Genomic DNA, 13,918 nt, shown 5'->3' on the forward strand with positions numbered 1-13,918 from the left:
GTGTTCATCGTGTTTTTATCTCTTTGCAGAATTGTTGCATATTTCACCGCTGACTGCAGGATTCATCCGGTGGGAGTTGTTCTATTGTGTCTCTAACAATTCACTGCTGCATTGTTGGGCACATAATTGAAAATGGTTACTTGTAAACACTACCAGTCAATCATCCATTACTAGTGGCACTCATCAGAACCACAAATGGGCTGTCAAGTTGTGCCTCCCTCTTCAAAACTGTTGACGCAAAACTGGCTCACAAGATATGGAGCTGAGGGAGTTGTTTGCATTCTCAGTATGGGTGTTTTAGCTGAGGGCATAAATAGTTCAATATCACTAAACATGGCTGGGTCCTTCTGCACATTTTTCATATCATATCTTTGCTGTGATTACCTGACTTTTACTGGAACCTGGTGTGTCGCCACTAAACAAAAACAGCAGCTCTGAGACAGCCGTGACACAGAAGGATTATGTTTAAAAAATAAAAAAATAAAAAAATTCTCGGACAAAACCTTCATCTTCTGTTTCACATGAATCTTTTATCAAATTTTTGTTGGTGGCAGTTTTTCTCGAAGCCAAAAATGCACACAGGTAGACTCCAGCGTACACAAGTGAAAGCTTTTCTACTCAATAATGCATTAAAATGTTTAAAAGAAATGCAGTAAAACTGCATGGATACTCATTTGGAAACCACAGAGGAGGCACAGTGCACAAAACAGAACTGAGAGTGAAGATAGCAAAGCAAAGTGTAGATAAAATGATGAAACACTCGTCCTTAGCCCGGCTGTGTGAAGGTTAAATACATGGAGAGCATTCAGACGCACCAGCAGTCGTGGATTTCATTTCCCTGACAGTCAAATGAGGTCACACACCCCTAAAAAAGTTCAGTCATTTATCAGAGGTGACGCTGAAGCTTCTTTTTGTCAAGGCAAATAATGTATCACATGATTTAAATACATATTTTTGCCTCATGGAAATGTGTTTTTATTTTGTGGGGGAACCCTCTGAGGAAAGGAACTATTATGTAGCTATAAATTTGCAGGAAGCTCCTTGTAAAGACTTAATATGGCACAAATTACTGTACAGGGAAAATGGAAACTGTTCAAAGGGATGCTTCTGATTAATTAAATTAAATTATCGAGAATCTTGAAATCAAATATTTCACCACAACAATGCGTACAAATACACAGAATAAAGTTTCCAATAATGATTCAATAATTAATGAATATTCGGTTTGTTTTAAATGTCCCAGCAAATCTCTATAGTCAGCATTAAATTACAGTTTTCTGTCCAGGGAACGTGTTCAACAATTATGAAATCATAAAATAAAGTGTTGCCATGAAACAGATGTCAGCGCTCTTACTGATTGAAAACCCGACATGGAGCCAGTTGACAGGTACATTTTTCTGCAACATTTATTTACATCACATACAGCGAGTACAGTGTCACTCTTCACAGAAGACCCTGAAAAAAATAAAATTAAAAAAACAAAAACGGCGTGAACATTTGTCAGATGTCTCAAACAGCCTGTCTTCAAATATGAAGACCATTCTCATCATTCTTCTGGTATCATTTGCTCTACTCTCGATCACTGAAACCTTTTTGTGTGGCATTAAAAGAAAGTGCGAGAACGTCTGCATTGCAGTTCACAGCACATTCACTACTGTACAGATTCAGAAACAAATCCAAAGCAAGCAAAGAAAGAAGCTTCATGATACTAATAGGCAAATAAATTACTGAGAGGGAAGTAAAAATATGTAGATTTCCTAAAATGCTCGCCTGAATACTGAAATGTAACTAATTAGTATTTATTTGTCAATTATAAAATATAGTATTTGGTCTACAGCAGTTGCTACATGCAAATCACTATGATTTGAGTGTCTGTTTAATTCTATTGAAATATAAACTTTAAGGGGAATAAGATTAATATCACCCTTTATTTGTGCTTTTAGCTTGTTCTTACACTGCACTATGTTATATAAATGATATCATTCACTGCACATCAGCTGTAAGCCAGTTAAATATCTCTATATATGGAAGATTAATGTCAACTAAATTCTATGATCGAGGATGAAGAAGCAAGAAATTAAACGGGCTTTCCAAAACCACTCCAGCATCTCTCATACTCCCTGTAGTAAAGTGTCAATCAATACTGTGTGGCAGTGGAAATTATGCATAAAAGCGACGCGATAATGTGCAGTAAGAGACCTCAGAAACCTTCACATCCAATCCTCAGAGCGTCGTCTTCAACATATCGAGTACAAGAACAGTTTGGGTTCTTCAGGTCACTAATCATTTTCTGAGCAACAACAGCTACAGCATCAACAAGAAAGAAAACAGCAGTGTGGATTCAAACCACAAAAAGAAAGCTTGAAAGTATCATTTTTGACAATAATGTCTACAAGCACCTTTTACAGCGTGTAATAACCAGAAAATAACTTCAGAGCAGATTCTTCACAAAACGCCCCACTTCATAAACAGCAAAGAAACAGAGATGCCTCGGCCTCAGCTTGGACGGTTCTCCTACAGCAACAAGAGCAAGGAAGGATTCAGAAAGCTCTGTGTTCTTCCAGATCTCCAGGTTTCAGGGTCACTCAGCAGTTACACCGTTATGTTGATCAGATGAACAGTTTTTTGTGACACAGAGAAGATACAAAGACATGAAGTCCAAATCACAGCAGCAACCACAGGTCAGAGCCCTGCTTGAGCCTACAGCAGAAAAATGATCAAATGTGAGCTCATTATTACTCAGAATTGTATGTTTGCAGCATTTTTGTGTTTATTTGATCTCTTTTGAGTTTGGTTTGTTTTCTATGTCAAGACAGTGCTAAATAAACTCCAGTGGCACTGAATAAATGCACTAAAAATGCATCTGTACACAAAAAACGAAGGAAAAATTACTATTTGCCAGGCTAGGTGCTTCATTTGCAGTCACTTTGTTTCTTGTCCTTGTGTAGCAATTACAGCTGGAAGTTAACCAGCTGCTGGTTGTAACTCAAGCAGGAGCCCATGCAGGAGAAAACCTGCCAACTAAAGAATAAACTGGGTCCTGAACTGATGTAATATGTCAAACTGAAGTTGCAAGGACAGATTTGATGCGTTTCCCTTCCCTGATACCAAAACCTTTGACCATGCAGCTCCAAACTTTCTATTCTGACTTCTGCTTTTAAACTCTTACTGAATTCTGACCGGGAGTGTAAATGAACCAAAAAGCAACAAAGTGCAGTGTTTTGCTTTTATACGGTTTAGAGTACAGAAAACAAACTGTACAGTGAAGCTGTGGCCGCAGCATCTACGTCAGCGGGAGCAGCATCAGTGCCGGCAGGAAGAGAAGAAGCTGCCGGTGCGTCCGCAGCAGGCTGGACGTCGCCGCCGAGAGGGCGGGACGCTTCCGCTTGGGCCCGTTGCAGAGCGCCGTGTTGCAGCACGAGATGCAGACCGAGTTCAGCCTGCCGGTGCAGAACTGCTGGTAGCCAGAGGAGGCGATGAGGCAGGCGCCGGAGGACGCGCAGGACTTCCGATAATGTATCCCTGCAGGGGAGAAGGAGTCGACAGAGCAGAGGGATTTCTGAGGATTCAATGTGTCTGGAAGGAGGGAGTCAGATTATTGGACAGCTTTGAAATGTTGCAATATTTAACATATTGTCTCAAAGGACTCAAAGGACTGAGTATTCATTTTCCCTGCTATAATTAGATTAGTTATATTGAAGATTTAGGAGTTGTGTGTTTTGCATTGCTGCTGCATCGACTTCCTGTCTGTTCTTATTACCTGATGTTTGTCAGTGTGACACTGTATGTTCCCACAATTTGTATGAAAAAAAAAACTTTTTATTGAACTCCAGAACCGCTCTGTCCTTTAATCAAGTGATGTTCCTCCATCTGATATATATTGATATCATTCGTTATGTGTTCTACAGTATTTTATTGTAGCTATTTTGTCATGTGACGTTCTTATCGAGTTATTCATCTTGTGCTTTCTTTTGTCTGCGAATTAAATTTCACCCTTTCTGGACAGGACAAAATTCTGATTAAATCAAATTTAGATCAATTTAATCTCTGCCGGCAGAATGTTCCATTGTCTGAAAAGACCTTTTATAGACGCAAGAGGAGGACCGTGTGCAGCTGGACACTTTTCCTCTTTGATAGTCTGTGATGAGAGTGCACTTCTGAAAGCACTCTGTATCTCGGTAAAGAGTAAAATTAACATCTGTAGCATTGATGCCCTGATTCAATGTCTCACTCAAGGACACCAAACAAAGCTACTGAACCAGTAAACTTCCAATTACGAGATACCTCAGCACCCAGCCACCTGCTTTGTGACATCCTTCACCACACACAGGTGAAATAGTCACCTTGTCGAACAGAAAACTTGACTCTCATTAATAGTTGATCATCTCCATACAACACATGAAAGTGCAGCAGATAAAAACACTGATTTCTTTCTTTAGTTGCTTCCTATATTTTTCATAGAGCCTCGTGTGAAAGAGAAAACAAAGAACAACAAAATAAATATACATCCTAATTCTTCATCACTTAAAATGTTTGAACAAGAAATGTGCACATTTATTAATCTGTTCCCTCAGATTCCCACCTAAATATTTGTCTTCTAACACAAAAAAACCCAACGTTGGCACTCTACAGGCTGAAGCATTATATTTCCTGTAAAACAGCACCAAACTAATCTGATCTTGTGTCATTGGCAGCTGAATGAGAGTCAGTCCTCTTTGACGAATGAGCTGCATGAAGTGCTTCAGTGAGATACTGTGGTGTTTTCTGGGTATTAGAGCGGCACAACAACAGCGCAACACCAAGAAGCCTCATGAAAATGAGAATGAAAGTAAGAGCAGTGGAGGGCGTCGTTTACGTAATGATATAATGTGAACAGTTTTACAAGAGAATATTCCACAGGCCGGTATTCTCACTGTCACGCTGTGATTTCTTAGAACAACACATCTATCAATGCTTCTCTCTGTTTCTTTGAAGGTGAGCAAAGGAACAAAATAACAGATAACAATGGCTATTACTCTGAAAATCACAGGAGATTGTTTTGACCTCCTCTGCTGGGACAGTGATTCAGGCATACGAGGATTAGAAGGTTTTCGGGGGACAAAGAAGTGATAGTTTCCTCTGTGAGGAATCTTCTGTCATTTTATCGTCAAGAGAGAAAAATGTTTACAGGTACGAAAATCACAGCTGATTTCATCAGTGTTTAATGTACGCTGCACTTGTATGACACGAAAATAAATCTTCTCATCTCAGCTCTTTCCAGTTGAGACATTAATATAATTATTTGCCCTGAAAATTGCTTCGAGAATTAGAGAATCAATAACGTTGCCGAAGGTCGTGTACCCTCTGAGCTCTGTGTTCAACTCTGTCTCCAGTTTCCAGACGGTCACCTTCCTCCATCAGAGAAATAGGAACTCGGCTCTCTACTTCTTTTGGCTGCCTTGGCTTTTACATCTGCATCCCAATCGAACAGTCTCCACCAACTCTATCCCGGATAGTGTCGAGGAATAAGAAAATCTAGACAGGCTATACCTCCACCAAGGATGCACAAAATCCTTCAACCTATAACAAAAACTATAGTCTCGATTTAGATCCGCCTTCATACCAGCCTCAAAAAGTCTAAGATACCAGCATGAAAGCGTCAGTGAGCTGTCGCTTACCATCTGGTTTGACCAGCACCTCCTTCTGGCACATGTCCTGGACGTTGACGGTGCAGTTGACGACGTACTCCGGCGTGGAGCAGTCATTCTGCTTCATCTCCTCACACTGGTAACACTGGATCTGAAGGGCATCTCCTGTCCCACGGAGGGGAAATCGGAAGGATCATCATTAGTCTTATACATCGTTCACCTTTGTGATCCATTTTTATTTGAATATATACAACATCCTACGAAATCAGCTACAGCACAGATTTGCAGATAAAAGTCCAGGTCACAGTCAGCAGGTGTCTCATTGAGTGGAGATGCTGTGGAGGTCTCAATGTGCAGCAGGACGGGCTGGTGAAAAATATGCCTTTTGTTTTGTGGTGATAACGGGTTCATTGATCTGCTTATTCTGTTAAAAACTAGCTTCATTTTGTCAAAACCATGACATCATGAAATCGTGATCTTGAGAGAAGAGCATCTAAACAAATAAACAGCCACCCTGGTCTCCGGCGGGAAAGCGTGTTGATGAAAAGTAGAACCTTTTTCTTCTTTTCTTTTTTTTACAGCAGATGACTGTGTTGCCCTTGAAGGGGTTATTTTTTATTTTGTGCAAAGCCTAGTATTGACTTTTATTTTCATTGCACACATTTCTGTCAATCGGAGCTGTATGTTTGTTTTTCCTTGAGTCAAGTGAGGGCGGCTTTTATAGATTTTGCTTTTGTGCGAGGACCTCTGATGGTACATTAGCTCCAAACATGACTAATAACACAGTGTTGCGATGTTCTGCCTGGAAGCAGAAGGACAGTGCCAAGGCTTTGTGACTATACAGAGCACCTAAGAAAATCTAATCTTCACTGACTTTCAGCTGTTTTTATTTGCTGCCTCATGAGGGTCGATAGAGAGGTTATAAATTCACACAGCGCGGTGAGAATAAGCCATAAAAAAAAAAACACATCAGAGAAGTGTAGAATGCTTCCTTTAAATTCCCTTTTTAACCCATTGATTTTATAAGCGATAAAAGTCCATTTACAATACATGCCGGAGAAGAAATGTGCTCCGCCAGTGCAGAGATGACCCTCGTACATTCTCATCCCCCGAGGTAGTAAAAAAAAATGCGCCCTGACTGCTGACAGTCTTCTCGTAAAGATAACACACTGCACTTCCTGTGGCTTTTGCAAATTTCATCTAGTGCTTTTAACAGAGCGTCAACGAGCTCCTCTTAGTGCCTGAAAACCTCATCGTGAATCTGAGTGTCCATTACGTATACTAGCCTGCAGAAAGGGCAAGACATGTGCAGAAGTAAACTATGAGACTTCAGAAGGAGAAAGTGCAATTATACCTGCTCACATTGGCTAAAACTGAGATCTCAGTCTTGTTTGAGTAGTTTCTAAAGCTGGGATAATTGGAAATTAAATGATTTGTCCTCTAAACAGTATGTTTTGCAGAAATTTGCTTGCCGTGCAGTGCTATGTGCAATATACATCACGCGTATCTGGTGGAATATTACTGCATCACAGGTAATAATGATGTCTGTAAAATTTACTCAACCTGTTATTCGTTTTTGTTGCACAGAAATCTGCAGGAAACTAGAAATCTCAACACTCCCACATGTTCCTTTGTTAAGTAATTACATCAGCAGGTGATAACTGACACTCTGACTTGTTATATATGCTGCAGCTGCCAGGTTTTGTTAGTATTTCAATTAAAGTATCTTCATCACAGCAGCTTCAAACAGAGCCATTCAATCAAAAGCTTAAAGTCCTACAAACACGCCTGCCCTTTCCCTCCCCTCGAGCTAACTGTCCCCACTGACAGATATTACTGGTGTAATTATTAAAATGGCAACAATCATTAATCTCAACCTAGACAGCTTCATCAAACACAACTGATAAAGGTCCACACATAAGATCCACACCACCACCCTAATTAATTTAAACCCAGTAAATGCCTGAAATCCCCATCCATCATCTGGAGGGAAAGCAGAAACTCTTATTTTTGGGGGGGAATATCCATCACATACTGGAGGGGAAAAATCCCCTCCTGAGTTTACCTTATCAGTTTTAGAAAATAGCTCTCAATCTATTTCTTAGTTCCACAACAGAAAACAGAGTCAGATAAGAAAAATATTCCGAATCAGTTGCACCTTCTGAATTCAGGTGTAGAACTACATAAGCAATATTTTTTTAATCACAATCCTATTAAATATAATCACTTTAGGCACTACAAAACAAAATATATTATCAGTAAAATCCGGAAACGGCATTCCATTTTGTCCAGCTACTCCAAAAAGAGCAAAAAGGCAGAAGAGGGCAGCGTCTTCGCCCTGTTTGCCAACACTTGTACTGGCAAGAAGAACATTCTTTATTCAAAGCAAATACAAGCACCAGAGGAGCAGGAACAAAAAGCCGCTGATAAACACTGGCTCTAACGCTTCAGGGGTGTTTATTGGCTTGAATCGATGTCTTCTGCTCCCGAAGCAGCACGGAGGAGTCCAGCAGCGGTAAGCTGCGCTGCTCCCTCGGTGCGCAAAACCAGCACCAAAAACGCAGCACGATTGTCCACTGCAGCCTGCTGTGTTCCGATGCTGGTTAAGTTTTTCCAAAAGTATATGCCGCCTGTCAGATGATATTCTGTTTGGCACGTTGCATAGGTCTGTTTCATAATTTAATGTCATCAAAGTAAAGTTCTAAACATTTTGGATCAGTGCATGTGCCATACGATACCCCCTTTGTTGCGCACGAATGTGGGCTATAAAAAGCAACTAGGCTATATCTTACCACAATATAAGCAGTTGTTTTTAATTCACATAACCTGAGCTCCAAGCTGTGCCATGAACAACACACTGGCTGCATCTCTCCAAGTTGCACATACCTGCGTCGAGAAAGACTCCGAATAAAGTCGCAAAAACGAGCAGACGCATTCTCTCCCAAAAGACGCTCGGAGGGGAAACATCAGACCAAAAACTGGTGAAACTTGTTCAGGGGGAGAACGACCTGCCGCGGAGGAAGCCCAGGCGCAGATCCGCTCATCTCCTCCTCTTCTTGGCTGGCTGAGGTGAGAGCAACAAAAAAAAAAAAATTAAAAGAAAAAGCTCCGTGTGTGTGCGCGTGTGTGTGTGTGTGTGTGTCCTCTCCAAAGCGACTGGAGACAAATGGGGAGCGCAGAAATCATAAAGCTCATCACGTGACTGGAGCTCACATTTGGCATTTCCATATCTGGTGTTCTCTTCATGCACCGGTGAAAGTCAAGTTAAGATAATCTACCTTCATGGTGATAGACACTGCTGGTATTTTCTTATCACTGCAGGCCTTTTTTATTAATATTTCACCTTTTAATATCATGTTACAATTCCACTCTTATCAATGTTCAGGCCAGAAACATCCCCTTGATTTGACAAAGAACTTGAGTTTGACACATTTTACCAAAGATTCACTAACACCTCAACTATTGTATTCGGTTGTACAATTTATCATGCATTTATAATTATTTACGTTGGTGGGATCACGCATTTATTTAAGTCTTACCTTTAATGACTCCTTCCCAGTGCGCGAAGCCTTTCTGTCGTCTCCAATTTAGATTACTTGCGCGGTTCATTGTGGCCCTAAAAAAAACCCTTCAATTCCCAGGGGGAACTAAGTGACGCTCACCTATTCCGGTTCTCTGCTGAAGGCTCGTCAAATTTACTCTTACATTCACCTCACAATAACATTGACCTGGCTTTGAAAGGGCATAACTAGAGCTCAGAGTCAGATGATGATACAAAAGAGCTTTGGAAGTAAAATCCAACCAGAAATAAATGCAGACTGGAGGCAGTAAACTGATGTTTGTGCCATGCTCGTTAGATGCAATTTAGCATAAACAAAAACACCTGCAGGTGCCTTTCAGTTTAACTCCAGAATTCACTGTGAACGCTTCTTCATCATGACTAACAGTGCTGTTTGTCCTCCCAAGACATGATGGATTTATTCTACCTTCAAATATTCAGACATGAAGGCCGACTGTTTCTCCGTGTTTGTACGGCCAGATGGCTGATGTCCTCCAAATGCCTCAACTTCCTGTATTTGACCTGTATTCTTTTCAAAGTAAAAGCAGGGTCCAGCCATAACAGGGTTTGATTTTTATATTTGATATAGTTTATGGTTTTGACCTCGTCTTTTTACTTTAATTATTGAAATGTTTGTCCCCTTAATTAAATACATTTATGTTGTTATCTTTTATTCACTGTATAATTTACCTTTTTTGAGCTGTAAGGGCAACTTCATTTTTTCCCTTAGGTCATCCTCTAATGTAAAATAAACTAAATCATAAACCACAAACAAATTCTACTTGACCTGGACTCTAAACATTATCTGCACTCATGCGTTCTGTGATCAATACAGTATATTGACTCTATTTCGGAGAGGCATACAGAGGGAGGAATAATCCAAGCATGCATCAACTAATTGCATTTATTTATACACACATAATTACCCATCAAGGGACTAATGGTTATAAATCCCTCTGCAGCAAACGGAGTGAACTGTCACCAGCTCCGAGCTTCAGCTCCAGCCGACAGATTGTGAGTGGGTAGCGGTGATTACAGCCGATGCCCTCGGGGTTGAAAGATTTCGGGTTTTCTCCAAGTCTGTATTTCCACCCTGAAAGAAAGAATGAATAAATCTCCCGGGCGTGTGCGTGCGTGCGCATTTACACATGAGAGTGCATGTTGGTCTCTCCTCATTATAACTGAAACACACTCACACACACACACACACACACACACACGCCCTGCAGCTCAGTTTGAAATTGGAAATAGTTTCTCATATTTATTTAGGAAATAGTTACATAAAATATAGCATTAAAGTCTAGTGTAACAGACAAAATTGCACACAGTAATAATAATAACAATAATATTAATTACCAAAGTAACACTGCTGGTAACTCTCTTTACAAAGGAACCAGTAACATTTAAGGAAAGAGGTGAAGCATGACAATCACACTACAGTCTGACAGTACAAAATGTGGGTATAAATACTGGACATCTAGAAAAATACACAAGTCCTCTTCAGACTCTCTTCATACAATATTAACAGTTTCATAGAAAACTTGAAACACACAGTCGGCTCTGTTGATTAGCACCAGCTGGTCAAATTCCAGATATAAATTTGGCATAACTCCACCTAAAAGTTCAAATATGTCTTTAAAATAAAGTGATAAAATATTTTAGCATTAGCTCTTATTGATCAAAATAAAGGTGTTTTTTTTTGTTGCTTAAAACAAGAACCCCTAAAGACTTCCTTAAGAAAAGATACATGCCATTTTCAAACAGTAGACTTAAAACCTTGGTTGAATGATTGGCAAACAATTGACATCTTTTTTTTTCCTTTTCTTTTTTTTGTCTTTTTCATATTTGCATATATCAATCAGCAATGCCCATTCTGATATTAACTTATAGTTATTTTTATATACAACATAATATACAGCTATGAAAGGGAAACTGAGGTTTGGAGAGTTCAGGTACGCTCTGCTACATGAGACTTTAAACAAGACTGTTTGGATTTCAGGAGTTTTTGCAACAGGAACTCAAAAAAAGCAAAAGACTACCCGAGTGTTTTCCTGATGGCTGCATTTTAATTCTTACAATCTACATTAGTCCAGTATGTTCCCTGAGCTACCAACAATGACACTGGGTGCATTCAAGCCAAACAGTTGGTGGTTTGCTGTACCTGCGTATCATTCAGACACTGGAAAATCATCTTAATGTACCACGTGGAAACATAATAAGCTTCAGCTGTCATCTGTAGATCAAAGTGTGAAGCTGAACCGTGATCATTTATTGTCTTTTGTTTGCCATTATTGGCTGTAAAACTCCTCAAAGTAACACAAAGACAAGATAAAATTATTTAAAATAAACTGAAATTAAAGACATTTTTAATCCTCTTGTGATCTTTTTTATATTGTTTCCTATAACAAGATAAATCAGGTGTATTCTTTTATGGGTTGTAATTCAACAAGGGCAGTTTTTGGGCAACTTCAATGGATATTGTACTTAGCAGCAATACATAAAATGACACCTTGGGTTTCAATCCTAGAAAACAGGAATGCAAGCAAAGCAACAAATTGCATCTGTGTGCCAACGTTGCCCATCAGTGCTGACCCTGCTCATTACTGTTTGAATGATCGTTCACTTTACACTCCTCACAAACTTTGTACAGTCTTTGTTACAGTGCAATGATAAGAAGAACCCCAGCAAGGTGGGAAAGATAACAAAAAAATTGCAATGATACCAACATTTTTGCTGTCCAGTCCACCACACCCAGAGTCAAACTATTAAAAAGTCCTGGTTTGGTGTTTGGGTTGAAGTTTCATCCTCGTGTCTGCAGCTCTACTAAGTGCTTCATGTGTGCAGAAAAGACAGGGCTCCTCGTGTTGTGGCAGGGCTGTAGGTCCAGTCACAGTCTTTTCCAGGATTTGTTGAAAGCTGAGCTTGAATCGAAAGCAGATCCAGAGGGGGTTGAGACCAAAACCAAGTCCGGTTCAAGGCCAATAACAAAACAGACAATAAACAAAAGGTTTTTACTTGCAAAAATGCAAAAACTAAAACTGAGGAGGGTCTTTAGGGCCAACAGAGATGCAAATCTACCTGAAAATCAAGCCACGAGCCAACTGTACTCTTCAACATCCAATCAATGCACGGAAATTTTAGAAGAAGAAGGGAAGGAGAAATCTGATGACAGCCAAAAAGTCCGAGATGTTAGACAATTATATTCAAAACTAGGCTGGAGACATGGACTGGACTCTGCCACTTCAGCGCTGCCTTCTTACACGTCGTTGGAGCCCTGACTGGTGCAGGAAGAGAAGCTGTCGTACAGCGAGTCGCTGAGGGAGCCCACGGGATCCGCCCCAGGCCTGCTTGCGAAGCTGGAGGAGGAGGGCTCATCCGCCTTGCAGCAGTTCTCCCCGCTCTTTGCTGCGTCGGCGTGGCAGTCACCCCTCCGGCTGCCCGAGCCCGTGTCCGGATACAGGCTGCCGCTGCTGGAGCTGCTGTGATTCAGCTTGTTTAAGGACTCCAAGGAGAAGTCGAGAGAGGCTGGGTGGCTCGCACTGACGGGAACCTTCTCCATGGGAATCTCCTTCTGAAGAGAAGAAAACAAACTTCGATTAACACAGAGCCCTAAACATGTTTGATTTATGACAAACAACTTCCAGTAAATGTATGCTGCACTGCAAACAGTTACATTTTCTTTCCTGAAACTCATGGCAATAGCAAGCAGAGAGGTGAATCTCACATTGCACCATGTAACTTATCTCATTTGCAGTGTTGTCCTGCAAAACAATAAGACCGACGCCGCTTGAGAGCATGACAGTGATCTATATTCAGATTTTTATCACTGAAGGACCAAATGTATGTCTTGGGGGTTGGCAGGCGTCCATCTCTGGGCATCTGGGCATTATATTAACTGTGTTGGATTATTTCTTTTACACAGCCTTCTTCATTGGTGAGCATAAGCATATGTTACTCAGGGGAAACGTGAGGTCTAAAGGACTCAAAAAGCTGCTATCTGTTAACACTGCTTCAACTAGCAGGAATAGTTTCATCTTGAAGGCGTCACTGATTAAAGTAATGTGCTTAGAGTCGTGACAGTCCGCAGAGAAATGTTATCATTGTGGGTCTTATCACTAGACAAGATCGCGTCATCACACGTACGTCGTTTGAGGGTACACGCCTTCAGGCAACTCAGCAGCGATTAGACACGACAACAAAAGTGCAAAAGTCTGCATTAACCAGATGCTACTTTGTGCTTATATTCATTGTCATATCCCCCTCTGCCACATCACCAGTGAGTCAAACGCTGCCTACACAGGGAAACAAAACAACACATAAACCTAAAAGTTTTTGTTTATGCAGTGCCGACTATGAGTTGTCTTCTCATGAATGTCTCAAAAGGCACTTTAACAAGCTGATTACTGTACCACTCAGCATCCAATCCGCTCATCAGAGGCTATAAACTAAATTCTCCAGGTAGCTGCTTTTTCTTCGGTAAATTGAGCCCGGGAGCAGAGCAGCTATCTACATAGGTATTTTTGCAGGGGCAAGTACACACCGGAATAGCTGCAGGGTCTTCAGCAACCTCATGGGAGGCTCCAAACCTGGACCATTTAGCATTTTGCTGCGAGGTGTATCTCCCTTCAGACTGAAACCCAGACAAAAAGCAGGAACATGTAAACATGACTGCATCTGTGGTGTAGTTTTGAGAAAGCTTCCACATGTTGTTAGAGAATACTGCAGGTTTTCT

General features: G+C 40.7%; 2 protein-coding genes across 5 annotated transcripts in view; both read right to left on the minus strand.

Moving 5' to 3' along the window:
* Positions 1 to 1,380: 1,380 nt before the first annotated feature.
* On the minus strand, positions 1,381 to 8,774 carry LOC138620727 (ly6/PLAUR domain-containing protein 1-like). Its single transcript, XM_069698143.1, has 3 exons — positions 8,514 to 8,774; positions 5,658 to 5,792; positions 1,381 to 3,522 (listed from the first exon to the last, which is right to left on the minus strand). Exons 1-3 carry the CDS (start codon positions 8,560 to 8,562, stop codon positions 3,284 to 3,286), a joined length of 423 nt encoding a protein of 140 aa, XP_069554244.1. The 5' UTR covers positions 8,563 to 8,774; the 3' UTR covers positions 1,381 to 3,283.
* Positions 8,775 to 10,416: 1,642 nt separating this feature from the next.
* Positions 10,417 to 13,918, minus strand: part of LOC138620743 (nck-associated protein 5-like) — a 103,014-nt gene continuing 99,512 nt past the window's right edge. For 3 of the 4 annotated variants that reach the window (XM_069698187.1, XM_069698189.1, XM_069698190.1), the window contains 2 exons: positions 13,727 to 13,816; positions 10,417 to 12,757 (listed from right to left, as the gene is read on the minus strand). In XM_069698187.1, coding sequence (XP_069554288.1) covers positions 12,443 to 12,757; positions 13,727 to 13,816 — 405 coding nt within the window. In that variant the 3' untranslated portion in view covers positions 10,417 to 12,442. The remainder of the gene's footprint in view (positions 12,758 to 13,726; positions 13,817 to 13,918) is intronic. The other variant, XM_069698188.1, reaches the window with a different exon arrangement.

The sequence above is a fragment of the Brachyistius frenatus genome, unplaced genomic scaffold (genome assembly GCF_029030835.1).
Source record: "Brachyistius frenatus isolate BFR_SWC_R1_liver_20210118 unplaced genomic scaffold, ASM2903083v1 Contig_26, whole genome shotgun sequence".
Classification (NCBI taxonomy): domain Eukaryota; kingdom Metazoa; phylum Chordata; class Actinopteri; family Embiotocidae; genus Brachyistius; species Brachyistius frenatus.

What these genes read in the sequence shown, in the direction of transcription:
- LOC138620727 (XM_069698143.1), bottom strand. Translation starts at nt 8,562, where the DNA reads ATGCGTCTGCTCGTTTTTGCGACTTTATTCGGAGTCTTTCTCGACGCA. An exon ending in CGGAGTCTTTCTCGACGCAG is followed by an intron (nt 5,793 to 8,513) that starts GTATGTGCAACT and finishes TCCGTGGGACAG; the next exon opens with GAGATGCCCTTCAGATCCAG. An exon ending in GGTGCTGGTCAAACCAGATG is followed by an intron (nt 3,523 to 5,657) that starts GTAAGCGACAGC and finishes TCTCCCCTGCAG; the next exon opens with GGATACATTATCGGAAGTCC.